Below are 20,069 nucleotides of genomic sequence, written 5' to 3' on the forward strand. Positions count from 1 at the left end.
TGTACATGTATGCAGTTATGCAGCTGGCAGCTGTATTACACAGGCACACACACACAAACAAAAAAATATACACACAGGAATACACCAAGAAAAATTAAGTTGTACATTTGATCTCTAAATAAAATTGCCCACATGGACACAGATAACAGTTATATTTAACAAGAGTTATTCATCTTTGTACTGTGCTTTGTATTTTCATATATATCTTTTTCTCTTAAATAATAAGTATGTATGTTAAGATATTGTTTGCTGTGTGGCTGGTATTAATAGTCAGATCTCAATGAGATTTTAAATTTTATTAAAAGAAATTTTAGTCTATGCAAAAGTCAACATTTCATTTATTGATTGATATATATATAGCTTTAATATAGATTATTGTCTAATTAAAATTTATCCCTCTTTACATTTGTTTTGTCATAATATTGGTTAGCTGTCAGTCTATCCACTGCATTACATGTATCATGTATATATTAACATACACTGTTTTATCAAATTCTTAATTTCTTTGCTGGAATTTCAGCAGAAAATGGCTTTGCACCATTTCCACCTGCATTACTCTTTCTAGATACTAAAGACTGCCCTAAAACAACACTGTTTATACCAGTTCTATATGAGTTATATGTTGGATGGGTAGTAGGTCCATGGTAGAGCGATCTTTGTTGACAAAAAATGTTTTCAATTATATCACTGTTCAGTCTTGCTGGTACAACTTCAGTCTTTAGGACTTCAATACAAAAGGTGATGAGCGACATTATCCCATGGTACATAAAATCAAGGTCTTCTCTTGTTTCCATGGTAAGAAGACTCTTGTATCGCCTACTTATAGTGTCATTTTGACAAACCTGTTTTTCCCATGATTTATACCAATTATATGCAATACTTAATTTCATTATTCTTTCATCACTCATATCTTTTACAGGCCGCTGATCAGTGAAAAACTCCACCAATGTACTAGAGTGTTCAAGAAATTGGATAACTGCACTTAATGCCTGCTGACCAGCTTCACCACTGAGAGACTTTCTATACATTTTCATTAAATGCAACATTTCAACATTAAGTGTTTCAAATGCCAGCTTGTTTCTCATTTTTTGAGCATTGTTAAGGAATATGTGCTCCTGAGTTAATTTATTGTGTATTGGAAACCTATGGGTATTACGATCCCAGTTATATGCATCAATCCACATCTGCCATTGAATTGTACAGCTTTCAAATGATAATAGTCTCTGGTCATGAGCTTTTATTCCACTGGATAACACACTATTACGGATTTTTTTGATAAGATGGCAGGGGTCTATGATAAAGATCATTTTTCTTAAAAGGTTTTTGAAATGTGAAGCCACCATTTTTGTCAAAAGGGGGTCATTTTCAGGAAAGCACGGTTATTGCTAGAACCGTCCATACATAAGTAAATGGGTTTAAAACCCCATTCATATAATGCGTCAATGCATTTCCAGGTTGTGATAAATATGTCAGCAGGTGCAGCTTGTGCATTAGGATAATTAGCAAATGGCCAACGGAAGCCAGTTATTCCATGGAAAATGTACTGCATAACATGATTTGCTACTAGTAATTTACTTTCACATTTACCTTCATTGGAACAGTGCATTAACATAAACTCAGGTTCACAATCTACCAATCAAAACAATGAGGTACAATTCCCATGGTTAACTATTTGCAGGTCCTCTTGTATGGACATTTCATCCAATAAAACACCACCATAATAGCCTTCTGTTTCAACCCTAAGCCTAACAGCCTCATTTTTCATCCACGCCATCATGGTAGGAATTATACCAGGTTTTTGTTTTACAACATTTTTATATAAATATAGAAGACTTTCAGATGGCAAGTTAAGCCAACCATTTCTTGTAATGTCTTTGTATGCTGAAGGATTTCTGTTGTATATGGTCAGTGCCATGCATATAATTTCCTTTGGCCATCGAACACCTTTAGAATGTGTAAGTGATGAAGATTCAATTTGACATGTAATAAGATAATTTGATTTTCACTTAAATTTGGTGCAATTTTCCTCAATTGATCAGTTACATCTGTTTTTTGCTGGGTTGCTGGATTAACATTTTCCTTGTCAGAGTTTTTTTTATCTTTGATTGATCATATTTTTTATGACGCTTGTGCTCAGAACATTTAATACAAGTATGAGATTGAGAATTTATTTGGACAGTTCTCAAACACTCTACATGTCTTATTACAGTCTTAGACTTGGTGTCTGTTAAGCATATTTCTTTAACACACAGTTTGCTTGAAGAAAATATATCAGAATCATTTGTTTCAAGAGTAGCACCATAACATAAACCAACTGTTCTTAAACTTTTAAATAGACCCTTTAACGATTTTAGAGTGAATGTGATACGTTTGCCAATGAAAAAGTCAGAAAGATTTATGGCTTACCCAGCCACAAAAAGCCCAAGTAGTCTATCACTTCCTATTTTCAACTTCATAAGAACTGAATTTCCATTGAATTTTTCAATAGAAAGATATCCTAAGGTTAGTGTAGTGGTTGTATTTTCTAAAATATTCCATTTCTGGGGAACATATTTGTTAATATCTGCAAATCTGATACTTTCACCAGGCTCAGGCTGTAAATTAAATTTTACCCCTTTGACACTCGATATAAATACACCATTTTCTTTCAACTTGGACTTTGTTATACATGGAAAAATGGCTTTAAGCATTTTTAATATGCAGTTCTGATTGCAAATTTCCTTTACATTTGGGATATCACTGGACGCTTTGCTGTATATGCTCTCTATGGATATGTTGGGACTTCTCAGTAGTTTATTTTCATCAATATCCAGATTTTCAGATAGCCTACAAAATGTTTGTTATTTGTAAAAGACAAGGCTAAAATATGTCTTGGTTAAATATAACCTTAGAATAGGTGTTAAATATTACATGCATATTCAGGAAAAATTGAAATGAATAGTTGTCCATGAAATTTTATTAAAGGGAACATGTCAGGCTCTGATTACTAGTTGACTGTTTTAAAACCCGGTTCAAATATTTCAAGCAAATTCAAGACAAGAGATGGGTTATAACACAAAGGTTATAATTCAGTTAATATAATGAGGCTATAATGGAATTTGTAGCAGTGGAAATTGCATCAGATATCATATGCCCCACAAAGCAAAACATCATGCAACCAAATGTCAAGGATGGAATTATAGATCATTGTATCAGTGGGACCACATCCATAGTTATATGTCCACTTGATTTGAAGGCAGCTGCTAGAGAGTGGCATCAATTGCAATTATACCATATCCCCTTATTTTGTGGGATTAGAATGTATATAGAATATAACCATATTCATTTGATTTTCTAGCTCCAAGGGGTTTGTGCAAGTTTAGGATTTTAAAAATGTCAATTACCATTCAAATAAGAATTGACATATGTTTTTGTTTTGTTTTCCCTACTCAAAATGATATTAAAGTGTTATTAGAAATATACATACCATGAACAAATAGCATTATTAGCTAAATACATCTTTTCATTCAGTTCCATACTTCAAAATTTCCCGCTTTTAAAACCCTTTGGAGTTATCTCAATATCTTATGTAAAATCCAGAGAGAGTCTGAATGATGTCAATAAAATGGGAAAATCTGAGTTCTAAAATTAGAAACTCCTGACACATTTGACAGACCTCAAAAAACACTTATTTGGGTTTGTTTCACATAATCTGTAAAGAATTTACAATAAAGATAATAATTGATAGTCAGAGGGAAGCTGACAGTTTTTATTTTAATACTTTTTAATACTTTTTATAATAATTCAATCACTGCGGGCTGGGTGTTGCCAAAAAATTAGACGAACGCAAAGAAACATCCCGTTGACCGACTTGTGAGGCCTGCTACTAATGATCCCGACAACAATGATAGCCGTGTCATACACCATTGTGTAGATGAATCAATTTAGATTTACGGCATATTAAGTTTAAGTAGGTATGACAACCGAGAAATAAAAAAATAACGTGAATTCGGGACTGGGTGTCATTTTTCAAAAAAATTAGTTAAGTACCTTGTGTTATATTAAGGTATATAGGTATTTTTTTTTCTGAGACAAGTGCCTGTGCTTCAAGTCCAACATAATGTTTCACGAATTTTGTATTTTTCTTACAAAAATTACATGCTTGTGATGTATTTTTGTGTTATAGAATGAATGTTGCACCCTTTTTTGTCGTTTTTTGTGTGTGTCTCATTGACGTTTTAGGCAAGCTGACTACCCTTATATTCATTTTCAAAAACATACGAGATGGTATCAATACAAATTCATGACACAAAATAACAAAATAATTTCAAATTTCCTAAACAAACAATATTTTACATTTTACCAATACAATAACGTAAATGATATATTTCACAAGGTTTATCAAATTCAAATTATTTTTTTCCGGAATTTTCATTTCCTTGCTTTGACATTTACCCTTTTGGTTAGAATATTACATCGTTACGCGAATTAAAGAAAAATAATTAAGAAACAATTTCCTGTAAAATCTTTCCCTATGGAGTGAACACAATTTTAATACAAGACACGCATTTAAGGTGCAACACCACTGTGTCGCGAAGGATTAGAAATCACACACCAGAAGGTAGTAAACAAAATAATTCCTATGCTGTTCCTATGAAATACTAAGGATATTCTACATCAACAATAAATTACCTTATCTGTATTTGGCAAAACGTTTATGAATTTTTGATTCACAATGCTTTTCAACTTTGCACTTTGTTTGGCCTTTTAACATTTTTTTTATTCAAGCGTCACTGATGAGAGTCTTCTGTGCACTAAACGCAAGTCTGGCGCATACATATAATTTTAATCCTGGTATCTATGATGAGGGTTTTTATGCATGGTTGTAACTTTCAAACTATCAAGAATAATTTCTTAATTTTGGTATCAATTGAAAGTTGAATGAAAGGTGATCATTGTAGAACACATTTCACGTATAATTTAAAATAATAAAAAATGCTTGTCATTTAAAAAGGAGGGTACATGTTTGCCTCTTTGCTTGATCTGAAGTACCTGTTTTGGTATGTTTGTAGGTCCCGGAACCAGTTCCTTTTTAAGATATCCTTAAAGGTATGTGGATATTTTTTCAGTACAAGTAATGATTGTCACCTCATTTGAAATTTTTTAAAAACCAAGTTGTATCTGCTAAAAATATTGGAATTTGACATGGAAAACAAGAGACCATGGATTTGTCGTGTACTACATTAATATTTTTCATTTTTTATTCACTTTTATATGGATAACAATTTTCATTAACATTTTTCTCGAGATTAAAACAACTTGATAGGCACTTAAAATTATCAGATATTCACTGTTTTCACAAATGAATATAAATTTTTCCTTAAGCGAATTTAAACGTTCTTAAAACCGGTGCATGGACTTCAGGAGCTATATTTGTGTTACTGTGGTTTCTTATATAAGCGTTTCATCAAATTAGAAAACATAATCTCCAATTTCAAAATAGGATGCTATTTGTCATCATGGATTTTCCTATTGTCAGGTCTTGAACATGTCTGATGAAGATTGTCTACGTCAAAGTTTTGTGCGCACTCAAATTATATTGATTATATCACTGTCGAAGTTAAACCATATATGAGTTTTAATAGATCGATGGGGTTATAGACATTATACATTGCCAATGATTTCTGAATGTTTTTTGGTTATTTGTTTTGTTATTTTTTAAATCAATTCTTTACCTTTCACAGTAAACGCTTCTTAATCATGTACCTGGTTTTTTTTTAAATTTTCGTTCGGCAATACTATTCGACATATGAGTATTTTCTTTGTTTTAACATGTTTGGAAGATGTAATTTCAATAAAATTCAGAATGAAAGTGGGTATTGTGTCAGAGAGGCACCAACCCGTCCAACCAGCATGAAGCAGCTAACCAATGGGTATTCCACACATCGAGAAAGTTCTGGAGGCGGGCTTCAGCAACACAAATGTGTACTAGTTCAGTGCACGTTACGACACTCAACGTCTAAACATATACTAGTAAATGAAAATTTAAAAAAACCACAACACTATCAAAGGCCAGAGTTTCCAGATTCGGACAGGCGCATACATTCGACAGGGTTAAATAAAGGCAACAGTAGTATACCGCTGTTCAAAACTCATAAATCCATGAACAAAAAACAAAATCGGGGTAACAAACTAAAACTGAGGGAAACGCATTAAATATAAGAGGAGAACAACGACACAACATTAAAATGTAACACACACAGAAACGGACTAAGCATCAGACAAAATCCTAAGAGAATAACAAATATAACATCAAAACCAAAAACATGAATTTGGGATATATAAGTACCGTGACACGTCAAACATTAGTTAATCCCACCCCACACTTTCCTGTAGCCAATGCAGAAAAAAAATTTCACACAGCAATTATACATACTTTTCTATTTTCTCTGCATAACTGTTTATAATGATTATCATATTCCTCTTTGGTCAGTGCTATATTTTGTTTCTCATCTGTTTCATTGATACTGGTTTTATAAAATTCATACTCTTGGTCGACTTCAGAGTGTCCTAGATGAAAATAGATATATGAAATACTACGAAACTATAACATTTTTATCAATTACAAAAATGCTACTACATCAGATTTTTTGTTAATATTTTATTTAATTTGTTTCATCAGTTCCAATGAAGATCTTTGATGTTTTTGTTATTTATTTAATGTTCCTTTTGGTTACGTAGATTCTCTAGTAGATATACACATCTAGGTATCATGTTTTGATCTATCCCAATGATGGTAAATTACAAAGAAAAAACATAGAACACGCCAATTGTATGATATGTTACTTTCGTTTACTTTCGATTGGTCAATAAACTCTTGATAAACTATTCCCGGGTGTATCAAGCCTTGTAGCCGATTCCTCGCCATTGACATACTAATGCATAGTAAGGCGAATTGAATGTGATCGTTGATAGCTAATAAATTATCATGAACATAAAGCCCGATTGTAAATTGGTTGAATTAAAAAAATAAAAAAATATGGACAAAACATTTCAGCATATATTCATACTTTTATGTCTTTCATAAGATCAGTTTTGAGTGTTACTGATTATTAAAGAACCAAATTTGTCAAGTTTCTTTTATATCTGCTAGCGCTCGGTCTACAAGGCTTGATGGTGGACTGTGAGTCTGAAATAGCATACCTTCTTTATTATTTAGTGCTTCACAACTAACACCCATAGGCTAATTCTACCGGTTTTAAATGTGTTACACCTCACCTAAATTTGGCCATCAGTTTGCGTTTTGAATCTGAGTGTGTAGCTTGAAATATCATAAAAAAAGTTCAAAGAGATATGACGTGTTGCTTAACGATTTGAAATGGAAATGTCTCTTGTAATATTGTAACTTTCATTCAATCATAAATATCTATACAGTTCAGAGTTCACGCACGTGTTGTGTTGATGGACATAGCAGATAGTTATCAAAAGTACCAGGATTATAATTTTATAATACACAGATACGGTCGCGTCGTATTGCTTTATGTATTTGTGTTGATTACTTAGCTCTAGCATTATATTTAAGTATGTTAATCAGTACACATGGCTTGTCTCTTAGGTAATATATATAGGCTACCAACGTTACATTGGCGACGAGAATGGGCTCTTCCGATGATTTTATTTTGTTTGCAATCACTGTTGTTTTCCACTGATCAATAAATGGACGCATACGATTTATGTTTAGACGTTATTTCCAGGCCTATATGGATAATGATAGTCCTTTACAACTTTCCCCAATTTCTAACACAGCTCAAAAACCTACAAACACAGTAAAACATTTTTTCTAACTTTCATTATGATTCAATGATCGTTTATTTTTTTCAAATTACAGAATTTTTTGTATTTTATTGCAAATATTCATAGTCTTACCAGACTGTGTTAATTGTAACAAAATGTCTGCTGCTTTTTTATGCATACCAGCCTACAATATAAACTGAAAATTATTGCATATATTTTATTGATCTTTATTGATTACTTTTTATTCATTTTGTTAGAATTATGAGCCTAAATCATATCGTATTTTATACAGTATATGTTAAAAGTTGAGTTCTTATGCAAATTAACACTTTTTCTTTTATGTCGATATCATTTGTACGTGTCATTGTTTCTTTTGAATGTAAATGGTTTTATGTTTTTGATTTTATAGTGTTCGTTATTTATGTACATACATTAGATAAAATTCATATAGTTTCTTTGTTGAATATCCCATAGGCTTCTGATAAAGAACGTCTAACAAAATATTGTATCTTTGAATTTTTGCTTTGTTCCTCATTTGTTATCATTCCGATGAAAAAAGTTTCATTTGTTCAAGAGCGATATAGATTTATGAGAGTCAGAACATTGATATAAAGCTACGTGTATCATAGTTAAGAACGGCTTGTTTATGTGCATCAGCAGGTTAAAATTGTTTATCTTGCAATTGGGTTTCCTACTACTAGTATACAGATACAGCCCTACAGATGTCGCTATGCTGTATCTGTATACTATACAGATGTCGCTTTAAAGCTCCGCCCACTGCCGGACTGAGTATCGTTTGAACATGTGTAACATCAGAATGTGTATTCAAGTTGCATTCCCTCTCCAATGACGATGACAATTGTCGATTTCAAAACTTGAATGTGTATGATTGTGTTACAAAATCAACCATGTCAATTTCAGCATGCATGTTTAGTTACTAGTAATGTCAAGTCTTACGCGGAGGCCAACTCGTACACTTCTGTTTTAAATTTGACAATGTTTTGTTATTTGTTTTTACTGTCGAAATTAGTTGTTATGTTAAAATAGATAACTGTTCACCTTAAATGATGTATTATTGTTGACCATTCAAGATCCTTTTTTTTGCGAACCCGTCTTCAGCGTTATGTGTGATTACTACGCGGGCCTAAAGAGATAACAAATCGAAAATAAATGCTAAATTTGTTAGATTTTGTGTCTTTCAAAACCCAAACAATATACAGAATTAATTGCAGAATAAAGACAATAACTGTTTAAAGTCTTTAAATATCAGCTGTATTTCTACTCGGCTCGAAACAGGTGAAGTAGCTCGCTAAAAGTTTGAATACACCTTGTTTCCTAGCCTCGTACAAATACAGCTGATATTTAAAGATACTAAACAGTTATTGTCTATATATTCACATTCATATTCAAATTAAGAATACTTAAAATCTTTCAAATTTCTTTATATTAAACCTTGAATGTGTTTGATGTCAACTCATTGGCAGATCCAGGGGGGGGGGGGTCCGGGGGTTGGAACCCCCCTTTTTTGCCGATCAAAGAATTTGAATAGGGACCTATAGTTGGACCCCCTCCCCCTTTGTCCTGGGTCCGGAACCCCCCTTTTTAAAATGGCTGTATCCGCCCCTGTAAATTATCTGTAAACACATATCATAAAGTCACAAGATGACTTTAAGTTACCAGTCATCTTTGTACTATTATTATTTAATGTGTGGCCACCACATTTTTAAAAGTTTTTGTACAAGACATGATAAATCAATGCATATCTTTTGCAAAAATTCTTTTAAAAACTGATTTGTTAACATATGAAATTCTAACCTGATTGTATATAGCGGCCAAAAATCTATGGATAGCCAATTCATTGATATTTTCGTCTTGATATGAAGTAAACGGTAGCCTGCGCAGTAGAGCTTCACACCATAGCCTCGCCTCGTTTAGCAAACTATTGTCTATGGCGATTCTTATAATCTTCAGTACTTGTGATGGATTAAGCGGTTGACAATGGTCATCAAAAAGAACACCATTGATAGCTTTGTCAATGTTAAAATAATAAAACGTTCGGAGGCGTAATAAGGCTTGTGCTGATGCTTTTACATCGTATTCCCCTGGCCAGTGAACGATGTGTGTACTAACTATTTGATATGTTGTATTTAAATCTGAAAAATAAAAATATTTGTTGGATCTAAATTGCATTTGATATATGTCGATCATTTTAATTGAGGTCTTAAGTTAGAATGTCAGTAACTGCTGGTCATTTGTGGATCTGAATTCATCATTAACATTTTAATAAGATTCGTCTGTTACCTTTTCATAGGACTTCTTTTAACTGTAAGTATTGGTGTGTGTATGTTCAATCAACATTTACTAGAGGTTATTGGGATAGGTTGTCATCTCACTAAAACACGTTAACAGCCGATGTACTTTTGTGTCTGTTATAAGTCTGGAACTTCTAGACTTAATAAATATTGTATGTTTGTAAGAAAACAAATTGGCTCCTGGGCATCATGCAAGGCGATTTGGTGCTACGATATAACAGTAGCATGAGTTCGAATCCCGGCCAGAAAAAAAAACAAAAAATTGCTTCAGGATTTAACAGATCAAACGATGAGTTGTTATTTAGACAAATTATATATAAATATATCTTTTAAAAAATAATAAGGAACAAATAATGACAGGAATGAACATTTATGATACAAAGTAAACACAATATAGTAGGGAAACAGATAACAATAAACATCAGAAAATGTGGTATGAGTGCCAATGAGACAACTCGCTCATCAAAGTAACAATTTGTAAAAGTAAACCTTAATAAATCAAAGTACGTGTTGATTGGCTCACTCCGAATAGCAAGCTATAATGGGCACAAAAAGGACATGTGTGTATCAATTCAAACAGGAAAACCCAACGGTCTTATCTATATAAAAAAGGAGAAACGATAATATAAAAAAGAAGATGTGGTATGATTGCCAATGAGACAACTATCCACAAAAGACCAAAATGACACAAACATTAACAATTATAGGTCACCGTACGGCCTTCAACAATGAACAAAGCCCATACCGCATATAGTCGGCTATAAAAGGCCCCGATAAGACAATGTAAAACAATTCAAGCGAGAAAACTCATGATCGGCCTTATTTATGTAAAAAAATGAACGAAAAAACAAATATGTAACACATAAACAAACGACAACCACAGAAATACAGGCTCCTGACTTGGGACAGGCACATACATAAATAATGTGGCTAAACACGTTTGAATCACATCAACAAACGACAAATACTGGATATCCGATTCATAACTTAGGACAGGTATAAACAAATGCAGCGGGTTTAAACGTTTTAATAAGTACCAACTGTCGCATTCATCTGAAACAACATTGTTACATAACAACACAAACAAAAAAACACACTATAAAATAGCATTTGAAATGGCTTATCTCAGTCAAGTCAGAGACATATTAACAAAAGAGGATATACACTGAAGGAATAAATTGGACCTATGACACACTGTTAATACAAAATCAATAAAATAAGGTTACATGTTACAATTTCAGAACAAGTTGCTTTCTTTAAAAAAGAAATGCAATCGTAAACCCAAATGCTTGTTTGGAATTATATATATATTAGATAATTGTTTAACAAAGATGTATTGTCTTATATTACTTGTGTTGTGCATAAGAATTTCACACATCAACGTATAGATCCGACGTACGTCGGCCGTGGTAAAAAAAATAATGCATGCTACCAACACGCTAGAAATTTTGATGCATTCAACCTGTCAATCATATCTGTATCGTGTGCACAACGAGCTTTAAGCGTGTATTGTGTGCGTAAAGCGTACCTTAGCGTTTCTCCTAGTCTTTCTACATTCCCTACTGCAGGTCTGTCTATGTGTGAATGTTTGTCAATAAGTCTGTCACATTCGCCCGTCTGTTTACATGTTTACCAGTCCGTCTATGTCCACTGGTTCGTCTACATGTTCACGAGATTTGAAATAGCTTTCGGTAAGGGCGATTATTCCAGTGATTTAATTGTGTCTATTGTTTAAATTATGTAAGTGATTATTGTGCACCGTACTCATATTTTTAGGGACGCGAAATTGCAACTGATATTTTACAGATTTTTCTTGCGATGTGTTGTCCTTAAGGTTTGGTTCATTCGGAGGGTTGGGTTTATGGCCACCACATTGTTTATGTGCCAATGTCCATTCTAATGCCAGGAACATGTAGTACAGTGGTTGTTGTTCATAATTCATGTCGGTCAAGTTTTTTTTGTAAATTATTTTGTTAATCAATAAAGCTGTTTAGTTTTGTTTGATTTTTGTTTTTAAATCTTAATGCTCGGTTAATACCCGACTAAATAGTGTTTTTTCCCCATTTTTGGAGGCCGCTCGGTGGCTTTTAAAGACTTACTACCACGTCATTGTAACTCTGGTTGGTACTTGTATCATTAGTGCTGGACCATGGTCGATCCTATGCACCTTTGAGGCAGGCGAGATATTTTTGTAGATCTTGCACAGCTCAAACTAATGGAAGTAGTTCCTGTACTTCTATGTCTAGTCCCATGTTGCATGGTTGGAGAGGGTGTAATATCTTCTGTACCGGTAGGTTTTATGAAGTTTCACCCGTATCGGACTTCTTCTCCTGAATGAAAGCTTTAAGGCGACGAGTATTTTTGTATGCAATATGCCCTTAACGTGTCTCAAACTTATCTGTAGCGTTTTCAACGCTCGTGTAGCGTGTATATTATGTGCGTGCAGTTTACAGGTATACGCTAGACAAACGCTTGAGCTGAATGAATTTTTTCAAAACAAAATTGAACAAAATGCCGCCAAATAGAATAATAGAAACAGGTTAATGAAAATAATTTTGTTGTACGGTATACAGTATGAAAAGGGAACGGAAATATGTAAACCCCAAAAAATATTTTGTTGTTCATACTTCATACAACAGAAGTGAAAAATTAAAGTAATACCATAAAGAGAAGAGATATAACCCTAATCAAGTAAACATTCATCTGAAGGACGACTCCGGGTGCGGGAGTTTCTCGCTACATTGAATACCGATTGGTGACCTTCTGCTGTTGTCTGCTCTATGGTCGGGTTGTTGTCGCCTTGACACATTCCCCATTTCCATTCTTAATTTTGATAACAAAAAAAAAAACCATAACAAACAGGTCAAATTAAAAAGAAAGTACGATTTGAGAGGACTCGCAATAACTGAAAGAATATTTAAAATCCAAAAACAATTAATAATAAAAAAAAAATACATCCCAGGTCATAAGTATTGTAACGTCATGGACAGTCAAAGAAGACACGACTTGTGCAATGCCAAACATAAAAGTATCGACAGGCAGTAGAATACTAAGGAGTTAACCTAGAAAAGAAAAAATAACATTGATGTGTATTTATACATCTCGTTTGAAAAGAATACAAATTTAGTTATGTTTTAATTTGCTGATGACTAAATCGATATAAGTGTCAATGTAAACTAAATTCAAAGATGTAATTACAATATTTGTAATATAACCGTAACTAATATCAAATATTTGTATCTTTGAAAAAATTCAGTAAAAGTTTTAAGCAACTGATGGTAACGATATCCCTGACTCAATAATTTACCGGTGATTCATTTATTACATTCGTTAAAATCTACGACATCACTACACATAGGGGCATAATCAACTAGTTGGGATATATAAATACCATACAATGGAACCAAAAGAAACATCGCCGTATAAAAAAGGATAATTAACAATAGGGAATGACAAATCGTATCTTTTGTCGAACATTTTAGTATGAATCCGGAGTTACCCTTTAGAAATTGAAATGCCATTTAGATTCTACCACTGCATCAAGTGTTTTATAATATTTCTCCACTCATGACAAATGCATTTTAAATGTTAAAACGTGAAGCTTGTCCAGTTATTGAAATTACTAAAATTTAGCTATTGAAAGTTAAGATCGTTATAAACGACAAAAGGATGGAATATGTTTTGCGTATGATGTTTAAACGATATCTCAAAGTTTATCATTCCTTTTCAATGATTTGCAGACAGTTCTTTACTTGTGACGTCATTGTCTTTTTTTTCAATTTCAATTTAGAAAATACAGAAGAAATCATAATTGAATTTCGATGAACCATTCAAACTATAATAAATCTGTTTCAAGGCATACCATTTATTTGGACAAATTTTCAACGATTAAGGGAAACATTGACACATTGATGTTGAACATCGGTATACTACTGTTGCCTTTATTTATGTTCCTTATCTTTCAAAAAGAGATGAAGTCAGCTTGATATGGAATTTTCTCCAGCTTTAAAAGAATTAATCATCAGTAAGTATATTGTACAATTTGAATTCTTAACCATAGTATAGTCTTATCATTATGGTTTTAAGCCTCGTGTGATCCCGGAAGTGTTGCCTGTTATATGTGTTTTTCCCCAGCTTAATAAACACGAATGGCATTAAATGCCAGGACCCGCACTGGCATGTTCTAACAAAAGTATCAATATCAAGCTTTAGTTTTCATCATATTGATAAATTTTATTTAAAAGACCGAAACTTACACATGCACTTCCAAATCTCATTCAATCTTATCCAGCTCATCAAACTACAATTAAACCAAAAATGAAAGCACTCCTTTACCAAGGTTAGATCTGCCTTATCGTTTATTTAATAGTAACTGACAATGAACATATGATTTCAAGAGATCAAATTCCTTTAAGGGGACCTATTAAATAAACTATTGAAAACATTTTAGTTTCAATATTTTGGACTCGGTCATCACTAAAAAGACATTTATTGTCGGAATACGCAGTTGATGTACTTTAATTATGTACAGTTATTAATAATATGCACTAAACAAATTCAGTGAATGATATAATTGTTTTTTAAACTATGAACAATAGTCCAATCTGATTTTCTATTACCGTGATTCTAATTTTAATATATTCAGCAGGCAAATTTAGTACATCAGTGTCAGACAGTTGGATTTCTTTATATAGACCTATATAATAGATTCTTTTTATCAACTTTGTAAATTCAGTGCACATTATTTCTGTTTAGGCTAAAGACATTCAAGAGCCTTCAGCAACGATTTTGCAATATAAGTTGTAATAAAGCAAAATTTACTAGATTTGAAATGGTAAGGACAATTGAATGTGAAATAATCCTTCGTTATTAAAGTCAGCTTGAGTACATTCCCCCATAACAAGATAAAATACATCGTTTATACGGTATTTATTTGTTAGACAATAAGTGCATTCAAATCATTAAATGTTAAACATGGAAAGTTGCATTTAGCATTTGTGCGTAGAAAGTTCAGTTATTGAAAGATATGTCCACTGAAACAGGGATACTTAGGTCAATAATAAAGATTTACTACTTGAAGACTGTTTCGACCAGCCAAAATTCATTGTTATAAAGATTTAAAGATGAACGATGATGATGTGTATTATTATTTATTCGACTTCCACAAGCTCAAAATGAAACTTTTGGAAAGATAAAACTGTTAAAAAAGACACACATTTACACCTCTAAACACTCTTAGGCAAGGTTACACTTAAAAAGAAAACTGAATTTATTGAATATTTACAGGATCAATCATAATGAACCATGATCAACAATAGATAACATTAGTTTGAGTTTTTTATTTATGTATGTAGTTTAAGTCCTGAAGTGTTATGTACTTGATGATAACTTTAAACATACAGCTTTTGATTTTTTTAACATTGATTTCAAAAGATGTAGCTAGCACATAAAGCTATTAGCTCAAAAACTCAGATTATCTTTATCGGACGATTTATGTATATTGTGTCTGCATTGTTTATTTTCATTGTTTTATATAATATGTAAACTGTATATTATGTATTATAATGTTGTAAGCATGGGCCCATATGGGCGTAAAGTGCTTTTTAATACAGTATATAAGTATTATATCATGCTTTAGTCTCAAACATGTTAAACGATCGTGATTGTATTAATTGCCATATGACACGTTATGAATATCAGGAAGTCTAAGAAAAGGAAATAACATCTGTAATTACATTCTATTGTACATATCTATTGTATATATTTGATAATCAGATAGTATGAGAAGAATACCTTTCCATTTCAGAACGTACGGTACTAAGCAAGTTCATGATTAAAAAGGAAAGCCTTTTCCCGACATGATTGATACGAATGTAATGAACTTATCCATGAACTACACTTAACCCGGAACATTTACGTTTATCATATTACTCTTTTAAAAGTTACGAGATATAAAAAAAACTATCGCATATGATTTTATTTTGGTTCACTCATTTGAAGGAATTTCGACCAACAGCTGTCTTTGCCAAACTACCAAAATTACTATATCTCCATATAGATATTAACCAAAAATTACTAACAATTTATTAGATTACAGCTTTATCTGACAAATTTAGTCTTGATAAATTAATTTAATAAAAGGTTTCGTATTTAATGTCGACGATGGACGATATATGTATATACCAAAGTGACCAATCGAGTTTGTCCTAAAATACGAGGTATTATATGGAGTAAGGTTGTAAGATGCTTGGTTTTCGAAGAGTGTGCCAGAATAACAAGTTATCTTTTACTGAATATAATCAAATAGTTATACATCTGACAGTATATCGTTTTTTTTCTTGTCAAAAACTTGCTTAAATGTACTCGATTGTTCAGTTGCTTTGCTTAAAATTGATAACATTCTTTTTAAAGATGTTGACAATTCGAAGGCAAATTTAATCTCCTTAGTGTTATATTCGTAGTAGTATAAACATAATAATTTTGACAAGCATGTTTTAATAACTCGATTAATGGTGTATTGTGTTTTTATTTAATTTTTATTGAAAATATAAGCCGCTCAACGCTCCTCCATTGTGATTGTATCTAATATTTATTAAAATCAATCTGCTGAAAAACTTTTGATTGATGTTTGTTTGTTACCATCGACTAATTGTATTTGAAAATATTTAAGAAAACCCCTAAATTGTATATTAAATTTTTTTCTCCAGAAAAAAACCCCACTGAAAGTTTAAATTTTAAAAAATGTTCTCTCACCATGCATTAGTGTATATCTCTGTCAAATTATCATTTTATATTCTAAGTACGCATATTGTATAATTATATATGTTTTCTTTTGATGTTTGAGGTATCAGTCTTTAATAAGGTGCATGTCAAAACATAGAGGGAAACAGAACGGTCTTTTTTTCTGATTTATTTTCTGGACTCAATTTGTTCTGTTTGATTATAAGTTTATTCTGAATTGAAACATACATTGATTAAAAAAAATCTTGCATCTTTTTGGGGATATCAATTCAGGAAAGTGGAAGGATATCATGTTTACTGAAAGTGGTGCGGCCTAATAAAACAGCAATCAGAAAGTTAAAAAAAAAGTTTAGACTTCAGGGTTACGTAACTTTTTATTCTTCATGGCAAGACCCACTTTTTTTATCACAATTTCACATTAGTACATACATGATATGAATATGAACAAATTTTTCTATGTAGCCTTCTTTTTTTTTTTTTTTCAAAGATCAGCTGTTTTGCATGTAAGCATATGGAGCAGTCAATACCAAGGCTGAAACCTGCAGAGGGTAATTTTTTCATATGTTCACTGAAAGGAAGTAGCTTATGTGGACTTTTGTGTACCAAGAATGACAAAACTTCATGATTTAAGGACTTTTTAAGAGAAAAAAATCATGGGGTATCAAGTTACACTGAAAAAACTAAAATTATGTAATAATTGTGCTTTTTTATGCTAGACACCATTCAAAAGTATTTATAGATATAAAACACAACAGTTTGATACAAATTGAGATTTTGATGGTATTACATGATTTTCAATTAAAAAGAACATAGAATGATTTTTTTCCTCTATGAAATCTTTTCATGCGATGAAAATTCTAGTTGCACAGTTTTATTGAAAATCAGTGCAAAGTTGAAGGGACAGCCACATGCAAAAGTGTGTTTTTTTTCTTAAGGGTTATTATTTTTATGGCTCAATTGTTGACATTTAGGTAGAATATGTATAAAAATGAACTTTTGGTGGAAAGATTTTTACAAAATATTCGCTTTGCATGAGTTTATATTTCTTTTCCTGTCTGTGGCACTGCATGGTTAATTGAAATTTCCATATTGGGGTTCAAAATTTGTTTATAAAGTAGAATATTTCTAAAACTATCCATCATGACAAGGGTTTTTGTGATTAGGTGTTGCAAGTAATCAATGTTCTTACCCAAAACACCAACTTGATTATTCATTTTGTGTTTTCTTGATTTTTATTGCAAATTTTATATGCAATGGGGTGTCAAGTACAGTCTAAAAACCATGATATAGTAGGCATGTATAAAGAAAGACCTGTATAGTAAAAAAAAAAGATAAAGGTATTGTCTTTCTTTTTCTTGTCTTTAGATAGTTGTATTATAGCAAATTCTTCAATATGAAAAAGTTTTGGGTAGTTTTTCAATATGACTTAAACAAGAGGCCCACTTGGGTAGATTTCATTGAAAAAAGGGGGAGGGGTAAACTATTGAAGATAGTTCAATCAAAGAGAAGGAAAAAATAAAAATAATAGATAAGAATATTCTGCTAGCTTTACAGTATCCAAATAATAAGAAAACATTCATAAAGATAGACTAGAATGAGATTTACAGATCATTTGATAGACATGACTGATTTCCAAATTTTGCCTGTTTTCAGAAAGGGGTACTGCTTTAATAGTGAGGTTATTTTTATTAATACAACTATTCAGTTCTTTTAATGGCATTTTTTATGTTCAAATATGGCTACTAAATGAAACTAAGTAAATGATTTTTTTTTATACATGTCATCATTGTTATAGGTACAATTCTTGTATTACAACTCCAGTTATCGGTGCATGTCAAAACATGGAGGGAAACAAAATAGTCCATTTTTTTCTGATTTTTTTTTTCTGGACTCAATTTTCTGTTTGATTATAGGTTTATGCTGAATTGAAACATACATTGATTAAAAAAAATCTTGTATCTTTTTGGGGTTTCAATTCAGGAAAAATGAAGGATATCATGTTTATTGGAAGTGGTTCGGCCTAGTAAAAACAGCAAACAGAAAGTAGAAAAAAAAATGTTTTGTTTTCAGGGTAACGTAACTTTTTACTCTTCGTGGCAAGACCCACTCCCCCTATTAAATCACAATTTCACATTAGTACATGCATGATATGAACATGAACAAAAATTTCTATGTAGCATTTTTTATTTTTTTATTTTCAAAAATCAGCTGTTTTGCAAGTAAGCATATGGAGCAGTCAATAACAAGACTGCAACCTTAACGCTAAAGACAATAAGATGTAATAGGAAATAAAACAATATTGTAATAAATGTTTCCATAAACAGATTACAATTTATTCACATAACTGAAATTTCGTAAAAAACTACAACTAAAACTTACATAGCGCAGCATCATCTAGTCTACATTCTGCACATAATATGTTACTGTAAACGACTGGCCATTTGTATACAAATCTTCCAAGCAGATGAAAGGAATTTATTGGATTTTCTGCATATCTTTGATTTTGACTGCTGTCTGTTACAGCTGATTCTAGGTCATTTAATAATCTAAAAAATAAAACGAGGTAAAAATCATAATATATTTTGATTGTACATTATCGGTTAAAAAAAGGAAACTCCGAGGAAATTCAGAACGGAAAGCCCGTAATCAAATGGCAAAACCAAAAGCTCAAACACATCATTTGAATGGATAACTGCTATATTCCTGACTTGGAACAGGCATAGCTTATGTAGAAAAAATGTGTTTTAAACCAGGTTTAATAGCTAGCTTAACCTCTAACTAGTATGACAGTCGCATACAATTCTATTCAATTGACAACACTGTGTGAACAAACAGACAGTAATAATAGGTATAAATGTCAAAAGTAGGGATACAGCAGTCAATATTATGTTATAATCTTAATCACTATGTAAACAAACAAATATGTAACAAAGAAACACAAAAAGGCATAAAGTCAGACAAATCACATTAACAGCAGTAAAAGACAAGAATACATTTTTTTACTCACAATTAAACAATGACGGGATACATGAGTACAATATGATATCACCGTAAACAGACTAAACAGTAAAATTCATATTCATAATGACAAATAAAAGAATATTAAAGAATAACCCAGAATCTATACTTCAAGACCACTTGTGAAGTTGATACGAAACATTTATCAACACGGTCTAGGTACCTTCGGATAATGTTTTTTAGAAAAAGGAAGAATCGTCGTTCTTTGACATACTTCTGGTTCAT

The 20,069-nt window shown here is 31.9% G+C and overlaps 1 protein-coding gene across 1 annotated transcript in view; it reads right to left on the reverse strand.

The window, feature by feature from the left end:
• The window catches only part of LOC134690098 (prolyl 4-hydroxylase subunit alpha-1-like), a 52,698-nt gene extending 32,629 nt beyond the window's left edge, over positions 1–20,069 (reverse strand). The window contains exons 1-5 of the mRNA XM_063550070.1: positions 20,059–20,069; positions 19,206–19,372; positions 9,589–9,926; positions 7,906–7,957; positions 6,416–6,549 (exon numbers count right to left, since the gene is read on the reverse strand). Of these exons, the coding sequence (XP_063406140.1) occupies positions 6,416–6,549; positions 7,906–7,957; positions 9,589–9,926; positions 19,206–19,372; positions 20,059–20,069 (702 nt within the window). The remainder of the gene's footprint in view (positions 1–6,415; positions 6,550–7,905; positions 7,958–9,588; positions 9,927–19,205; positions 19,373–20,058) is intronic.

Source organism: Mytilus trossulus, chromosome 11, assembly GCF_036588685.1.
Source record: "Mytilus trossulus isolate FHL-02 chromosome 11, PNRI_Mtr1.1.1.hap1, whole genome shotgun sequence".
Taxonomy (NCBI): Eukaryota; Metazoa; Mollusca; class Bivalvia; order Mytilida; family Mytilidae; genus Mytilus; species Mytilus trossulus.